The sequence below is a fragment of the Macadamia integrifolia genome, chromosome 3, assembly GCF_013358625.1.
Source record: "Macadamia integrifolia cultivar HAES 741 chromosome 3, SCU_Mint_v3, whole genome shotgun sequence".
NCBI classification, from domain to species: Eukaryota; Viridiplantae; Streptophyta; class Magnoliopsida; order Proteales; family Proteaceae; genus Macadamia; species Macadamia integrifolia.
In genome coordinates, this window is record NC_056559.1 from 29,134,043 (window position 1) to 29,142,789 (window position 8,747).

General features: G+C 34.9%; 1 protein-coding gene across 1 annotated transcript; it reads left to right on the plus strand.

Annotated features, from left to right (window-relative positions):
- The first annotated feature begins 1,340 nt into the window (after window positions 1-1,340).
- On the plus strand, window positions 1,341-2,701 carry LOC122073123 (FCS-Like Zinc finger 6). The gene is made up of 2 exons (XM_042637652.1): window positions 1,341-1,866; window positions 2,078-2,701. The coding sequence occupies exons 1-2, from the start codon at window positions 1,499-1,501 to the stop codon at window positions 2,235-2,237; spliced, it is 528 nt and encodes a 175-aa protein (XP_042493586.1). The 5' UTR covers window positions 1,341-1,498; the 3' UTR covers window positions 2,238-2,701.
- The last annotated feature ends 6,046 nt before the right edge of the window (window positions 2,702-8,747 follow it).

Here is an 8,747-nt window from a genome sequence, read left to right on the forward strand (position 1 = left end):
TTAGATGGAATCCAAATTTTATGGATAAAATAGATCCACAAATTCTCTATTCACATGTCAAGTTTCAATCATATTGGGAATACATAGTAATGATATGAATACTATAAACGAGCATAGACATACATAGTATATGAGATTATATTTGATTGAATTAAATTTTGATATATGACATGTCATTAAAATCTAGACCCAATTGCCCTACGTGTGATAGGTATTTTCACAGTCAACTATGTTTGGATGTAGGGGCCACAGACAAGCAAAGTATCTTTCCTCTATATATATTTTTTAGATAGGATTTTTCTGTTTGAAAACTCCCATTGTGCTAGACACAAGGGCATGTGCCCCTAGGAGGGTCATTTTACGCCTCTATCTCTGTGGCTTGGGGCCATCGAACAAAAAATTGTCCTCTTTTTTATTCAATATCTAATTTAATTAAAAAAATTATAGGTACTAACAAATATCTAATACGATGTAATCTAATTAAACTAAAGAAGGTAGAAAATACAAATTCCTGCAACAAGAAATTATTGCACCATTTATACCTACCAATGGAATATTGTAGGTATATAATCACCAATAAATAAATAAAAATATGTGTAGAAAAATTATTTCTACAAATTAAAATTTAAATCTTTACAGCTATATTATTAAACATATTAGAAACATTTGTAACATAGATTATGGAAAGATAATTTCCTACCAGAAAAAAAGATTATGGAAACATATTTGTCTCATCATGGATGATCTACTTCCATACAATTGAATAAAACCCAAAAGATTCCAATTCAATGGTTTTAATCAACACCAATAGGCTTAGTTGTGGACCCTACCTACATGTCACTGGTCCCGAAAATCATTCGGCCGTACATGCCAAAACGGGGCCGCGCGAGCAATACATGGAGAACCTTACCCAAAAACCCAAAAACAAAGCAATACATGGAGAAAGAAACATTAAATACCAAAAAAAAAAAAAGTTGAAGAAACGATATAAACGTCACGCCCTTACGTGAGGCAGAGCTTTCATTGCAACTTTTGATAATAATATAGACAAAATCATTATAAGAAGTTCTCATTTGAGAACGAATTTTCTACCGTTGGATTAGAACTAAAACTGATATTTACAGTGACACGTGTTCTAGTGTCACTTAGGATTCCGATCTGAGTGGTTAAAAACTCGTTTTCATGTAAGCACGATTTTTTTGTACAAATAGTAGGGAATACAAAAATGGGAATAAAAACAAAGGAGGAAAGCTGACGTGTAATCCTTTATGGAGGACTTGAAAGGAACGGTCCAGATTCGCTCCTCCATCTTCTGGGCCTCTGTTTATCTTCCCCTCTCCCTCTCTACTTCTTCAGTCTCCTCCCCTCACTCCCTCCCTCACTCTCTCTCTCTCTCTCTTCCTTCCTCCACTCTCTGCAACTTTTTCTTGGTTTTGGGTGTTAAGGGTTTGAAGATCTTAGTGTGTTTTCTGAGTTTTTATCATAAAAAAGGGTAAATATGTTGTTGGGGAAGAGACCTCGTCGTCCTTCGTTGAGAAGAACGACAAGCCTGACGGAATTCACGCTGGATCTAAGCGGTTTAGAAGAAAATCCGGCTACCTCTGACGCCGGAGCAGGTCAGAACGTCATGAAAGAGAGACAGAAAGCTGTCGTTCAAGAAGGGTCGGCGGCCAGAAAGAACCAACCGGGTTTTGGTGGTGGTTTTGAGCCAACAGATGGGTTCGATTACCGGCTCATGGCTACTATGTCGCCTAGAACAACCACTCGCAGGAATTTGGGCGATTTACTCGAAACCTCTCACTTCTTAAAAACTTGTAGCCTCTGCAAGCGTCGTCTCGTCCCTGGCCGTGATATCTACATGTACAGGTCTGTATCCAAAACCCCTCTTCTTCCCCATCTTCCAATCTACGTATTTTTCTTGTTTTCTCTCTGTAGTTGATGAATCAGATTGAGTTAGAACAATATCCTTCTAGAGATCTGAAAGTTTCTATCTTTATTGACGGAGCTTCATGTGGGTTTTTATTTTGTTTTATTTTTATTTTTGTTTAATCATGGGTGGGTGATGTAAAATTTGCAGAGGTGACACGGCTTTCTGCAGCCTAGAGTGTCGGCAGAAGCAAATGAACAAAGACGAGACGAAGGAAGAGAAGTGTGCAGTGGCATCGAAGAAGGATGCACCAAATACCGGCGGATCGGAGTCTTCGCCCAATAAAGGAGAGACGGTCGCCGCTGCATAGACAAGGGTAGAGAGAGAAAGTCTTGTCTCAATCCTCAATCCTCAATTCTGAATTCATGAATTACTCTCTCTATATGAAGGAAGGAATTAAGATGCAATGGAAATGTGAAAGAGAGTTATATATATATGAGAAGATAGGGTACAATTTTTTTTTGAAGATGCAACTCTGGGCAAAGTTTTGATAGTTTTGATACTAGGATTCTCATCATCTCATGTGGGTCAGTTTCAAGCTTTTTCCAATACAAAAGAAAGAATCCTTGATGCTAGTAGATGGTGTTTGAAAGTCTGTACTTTCTTTCTGTTTGTTTCTTTGTTCATGTTCTATCAATTATGAATAGAAGAGAAAAGCTATCTCTGAGGACTGTAACTAGAGATGTTTACAACAAAAGTTGTAAACTCTTTTAAAAGCATTGGCTTTGATTGCAGTTTAAGGTGGGGGACAATTTTTTTTGAAGTTTCACATCACATATGAGAGTCCACCAATTTTATTATTATTATTATTATTTTTCCTTATTTATATAATATAAAATGGGTATGTTAATAATTTATGAATTTGAAAAAAAAACCCAAAATGATGAGGTGCACAAAGGGTTGTGGGGAGAGAGAATGGATCTCTTTATGAGTTGGTCAAGACCCTTGAAGGCCACTCAAGCTTCATTCATAGGCCCACAACGATTGAAACTCCCTCTCTCCACTGCATCATTGGCAGCCACCACCTCCCTCTCCCCCAGCAATGGTGTTCTCGGGGAAATATGTAGCTTTGCACTGTAGAGATTTGTGCAGAGGTTTGCACAAAGGAAGTTGAGAACAAAGTAAGAGAGAGGGTCCGGAGTTGACTCCTATGGGGAACTCCTCTTCGATGCTGAAATCAGAAATTTGAAATAACAACATTTATATTAAAATTTGTAGAACAACGGGTCCGAGGGTAATAAATTCACAGCAAATGCTTAGGCTGTGTTTGGTAGTTATGCAGAAAAATGTTTCTGACATTTTTTCATTCTATGGGAACAAAAACATAGAATAAAGCATTTGGTGTCAAAATGATGTTTTTCCTTTTTTTTTTTAAACGAAAAGGAAAAAAAATGTTAGCAATGCAAAATAATAGAGCGACAAAATCTTGTTTTGTCATTTCGTTTCGTTCCAAATACAAAAAAAATAAATAAATAAATAATGAAAAGTATGGTAATTATTCCTGATAAAGGTTAACCAAACACACTTTTTTTTTTTAATTTAAACGATTTTTTGGCACAGAAACTAAAAATTCTGTTTTTAACACAAAACGCCGCTTTTGAAACTAAATGACTATCAAACACAACCTTAGTGCGGTTGAAGATGATCCTATCTTATTCTTGAGTCCTACTATCCTTTATGAAAAAGACATAATGAGGCCCAAATGTGAAAGGTCCAATTTACCCTGATCAGATATCACCTTGAGGTGAACCTTGTTAAGTATTTGAACTCTCAACACCTTTCAACACATGGAGGGTTACAATTTCTTTTGGAACCTGTTTAGTTACAATTTACAAAAAGACAAGAAATAACTCTATTATCTCCCTTGCTCATCTTTTATAAAATCTGAGTAAATTATGTTTTAAACTTTTCACGAGAATGACATTGGTAGTGTTTGTTATGCATTCTTGAAATGCATTCTAAGATCAATTTAACATTTTAAGATGATGAAAACAACTATTATTTGAGACAATTAAAAATAACCTTAAAGTGATGTTTAAGGCTTTATTTATTTACCAACGATGGATATTCAAACATTTGATCTGATTAATCTTGTGGATCCATACTGACCCCATAATAGCATAGATCGAATCAAAATGGGGTTAAATGAGAATTGTTCAACTTTCACCAAAAGTAATGATGAGCACTAACACCCTCATGTGAATAATCCCAAAAAAACAAGAGGAATCAAACTTAGAACCATACACTTCCTGAGATAAAGGTCCTTTTCTAACTTGACTAACCCTTGGGGTTAGTGATGTTTAAGGTTTAAATTCTTCCTAATGGTTCTCAGTTAAGGATGAAAAGGACCACTAACTAGGTTGTTTGATGGGTTGGCCCAATCAAATTAATAAGACTTGTGTGTCCTTTTAAAGTTTAGCATTCACATCATGTATTTATATATTTTTATTTTTTTAGTCTGCCCTACACTCTAATTCTTTGGCTCATGGAGTCCCATCCCAAGTGTGGCCCACTCATTTGAATGGTCAGCATTAAGACACCAGGTTGGCCACATGTACATTGATGTGCGTATATATTAGGTTATGCATGGTCTCTATCATAAACTTAAGACACCTCTATGATTGTGAGAATGTGAATTCAGTATATTGTTCATATTTGTACATGGGGCTTCTTGTCTTTATTTCTTGGGTTAGTTTTTTCATATAATGACACATAAGGAGGAAAACACAAAATAATTTCCAAGACCTCTATTTCCATATTTCAATTTTAACTAGGACAAATATAATGAGGTGCATACTCTCTCTCTCTCTCTCTCTCTCTCTCTCTCTCTCTCTCTCTCTCTCTCTCTCTCTCTACTTCTTCCCCTTGTTTCTCAATGAACCTTCGAAGAACTTATCCTTAAGGGTTGACTTGTAAGATGAGGGAGTTAAAGGTTATATCAACTCTCGCAATGTGCTTATTTGATTCGACTTTGCTCTAAGGTTTCTACTTGAATAAATATAGTTATTTTTAAAAGACTTCATTTTGTTGCTAGGTTGTCTCTTTCGAGGGTAAAGATCAAGGATCTGTTACTCTGTAACTATTGATATGAACCTCAAAGAAATCTCCTATATGCCTCGCATTAGATCATTATAATTTATTTATTTTTTCAAGATCCACAGGCTATACTTTTTGTAATACTACAATTACTAATATTTTTTCAAGAAAGTCAGGGATACAAGTGTCAAACAAATTACCTTTCATGAGCTTACGATAGAGCTACACGTTCATTCCCTTCTTTTGTTTTTATTAGTATGTGATTCTAAAGTGAAATTATTGAAAGAGAAAATTAAGAAAAAAGTTTGATATAATTAAATTCAGGTAAAAGATTGTCTACATGATCATGCATAGTGTAATCTCATGCACACACTTATTGGATAAAATTGATGAAATTAATGCATCGTAAACCTTCATCTCTCATTCAACGACTTTACACATGATCATTCATCGTACACGACCATGCACAGAACCTTTCCCGTAAAAGTTAAAGACTGAGTTTTCATATAATTAAGTCGATTCTATTTCCTCCAAGTGGAGGAATTAGGTAATTAGCAAATATGCTTTGATTTGTTGAGGCCAATGAAGAAGAATAGAAGGGAATCCCCACGTGGCATCCTCAGCTCAAATACGGGTGGGGCCCAGACAGATAGAAAAGTAGAAAGAGATTGATTCATTTGTAGTGTGTGGAATTGAAGCATAGGGTCCATGTGGGTGCTGTGTGGGACCCTTGGCATGCATCCCAAATTCCAAAGTACCTTGCCTTTTTGTCTCCATTGGGTCCCACCCCCACTTGGCTTCGTATTCCTCGCCACTTGTCACAAATTCCATGAAATCTACCACCACAAATGTTGGGAAAATTCGAGTCGATTCCTTTCTCTATAGAGAGAGAGAGAGAGTAAAATTATCACTGGCGTCAATAGGCTGATCTAATTAATGGGGGAAGGTTTTACAAAAAAAAAAATTAATGGGGGAAGGGGCCGAATCAGAGATCCATGGAATACTCTCTCTCTCTCTTAGATTCCTCTCTTTTCCAGTAAACGTCAAACAAGTGGTTGGGATTTGGGAAAGTATCATGAGAATATAATAATAAACGAGGAGTGGAAATATTATATGTTTACTTTGGCGATGGAATTTGGATTTTCCAATGGTTCCAAATGCCGGTGTTTGGGTTTTGGGGTTGTCACCCCATTTCTTCTCCGCCTACTCTGTCCTGTGTCCCGAAGTCATTGCCACTCAATAATTAACAAGAGGACTTCATAAATCATGAAACAACAAAGAGCCTCACTTTTACTTAAACTATTACTCATTCTCCATAGATGATGGAACCGTGGGCATCTGGTAATTCTTAATATAAAAAAAAAAAAAAAAATTATTATCGCTTGTTTGTTGTAGATTAATGGAAATTTTTGGTGACTCAGTGAAATGCATAGAGATAGAAAAAGAACATCAAAGGCGAAGAGACTCTCTTGGGCCGATATATATATATATATATAAAAGATTCTAACAGGAATGCTTCCTTATTCTCTTATATTTAGATCATGGAGATCTTCACTGACACTCTCTCTTCTTTTCGATCACTTCTTATTTATGAAACCATTTCCTATGGGGTGGGAAGCTCTCTCCCCTCTTATACACATCCTTTGTAGTTAAATAAGTATTTTATCTCCAATTAATTTGATAGTAGCTTGAAAGCAAAATCTAGTTTGTACCCCACCCACTTTTCTAAGAATCTGATTCCAATTGGAATTGTCTGGATCTGATTTTGATTTTGTTCGTTTTTCGCTTCAAAAAATGTTGGGTGATTTTTAGGGATGAGATCGATTCTCAATTGATTATGATCAAATTAAAAACTCAAGTGAGGTCAATCTCATTGCTGATTCCATTTCCTCAAACGACCTCACCTCCCCCTCGTTGTGATCAAATCTGTCAAGCAATAACTATAAAAGAAACACCCAAACCATAAAACAACTTCACGAATGACTTTAGGCTCTATAGAAGAAGTTGAAAAACTGAGTCAAGCTTTGCATTTAACAGCAAAGAAAGATCCATCGCCATTTTTTTTTATATGAGTGCACGTTCCCCCTATGGACTGGCAGCAAATCATGCACTGTCAACAATGGCAAAATTAATATTATGAATGATGAGTATGGTGCTTTATACACTTCTCCTTGTGTGCCATATTACTCTGATTATAAAAAAGAAATATTAAATTTTGTATACCTCCTAACAAGTCTTGTCTCCTTTATAATTCGTTTCTTTTGCCATACGGATCTAAGGGTCGAAAGCTTCATCTTTCCCTCTCCATCAAGTGGTTAAATTTTCGTTCACCGGGAGTATAGGAAAACTCTATCCATTGATTAATACAAAATTTGAAGACTAATAAGAAAATTATAAAAGCTTCACAAAAATGAAAAAGATTGTAAAAGCACATGCTTATGTTGCATGTTTGATCATATTATAGTTGTACAACTATTAATTGCACAACTTGGAGCCTTTGGCACTTCAGTTAGAGCAGTCCAAGGATAGGGAAGAGGCTGGCAGGAGATGGCAAAGGGAGACATCATATTTGTCTCTTTGCAACCACTTATATATTTTAATCAAAAAGACAAATTTATATACTAAGAAATACTAGCATGGAAAATTTTCCATTGTGGAGGAGGTATACTTAGAAGAATAAAGAGGAAAGCATAGGACTGGAGTGTGGACTCCCCAGTCCCCATGGATCTCTTATCTCTAGAGAAGATTCTATTAATTTATTAAGCAACTAATTCTTTCTTCACATTTCTGTTTTCTGCCATCTTGTGACATTAAGGTTAGAGAAGATAGCATCACATCTATGAGCCATTTATAACCTTAATATTATAATTGTGATATTTCTATCACTTATATTCCATTGTTCCAAAGTTTTCTGTTTTTATTTTGTATGTGAGGCATGTGCTCACACGTATGAAAGAAAATATCACGGTTCACCCTGAATAAAAAAAAAAAAAAAAAGAAGTGACTTCAACTTCTTTTTTGCAAGACCCATACTAGGGACCAGTTAAGGACTCATTGGGCCATATTTATTATTAACTATTAACATAATATTATTACATTTCAAGAAGGTAGAGGGTAGAATGATCAAACCAAAAAAATTTTATAGACTTATGCTAGAACCCAATACCTTAGCTGCCTATTGAGCTATTAGTTCATCCTCACTTTCAACTTTATAAGGAATGAGGTTCTAGTTATGAATTTTTTTGAGACAAAATTTAATTTTTTTCTTATAAAATACCAATAGAATTTTTAAATATATTACCTTATAACTTATAGCATAGTGAAAAAAAAAAGAGGACAAACAAGAAAGAACAATCACCTAGCATTGGAATTAAAAATAATATGATTAAATAAATAAAAAGTCCCCCACTAAGAAACCGTTTGGCTAAAGTGTGATGACCAAAAATAGCCAAAAGGGACAATTTCTTTATTTCACTTTTGTGTCAGTCCAATGCGTCTCATAGAAAAGTTTCATCTTCTTCCTTCATTTTTCTTCTTTTAAATTTTTAATTCACTTCACTTTACAAAAGAAATTTTATTTTATTTCACTTCACTTTGAAGCTGGAGTAAGTGAATGATGCATTATACATGAATTTGAGAAAGTCCATAAAGTATTACGCAAAATGAATCTAACACCTAAAATTTAAATTTAAATTTAAATTTATTTTAAGTTTATAAACTTTAAATTAATTAAATAACAGATATTTTGACTTAATGATAAACTTTAGATTAGGGGTGCTTCACT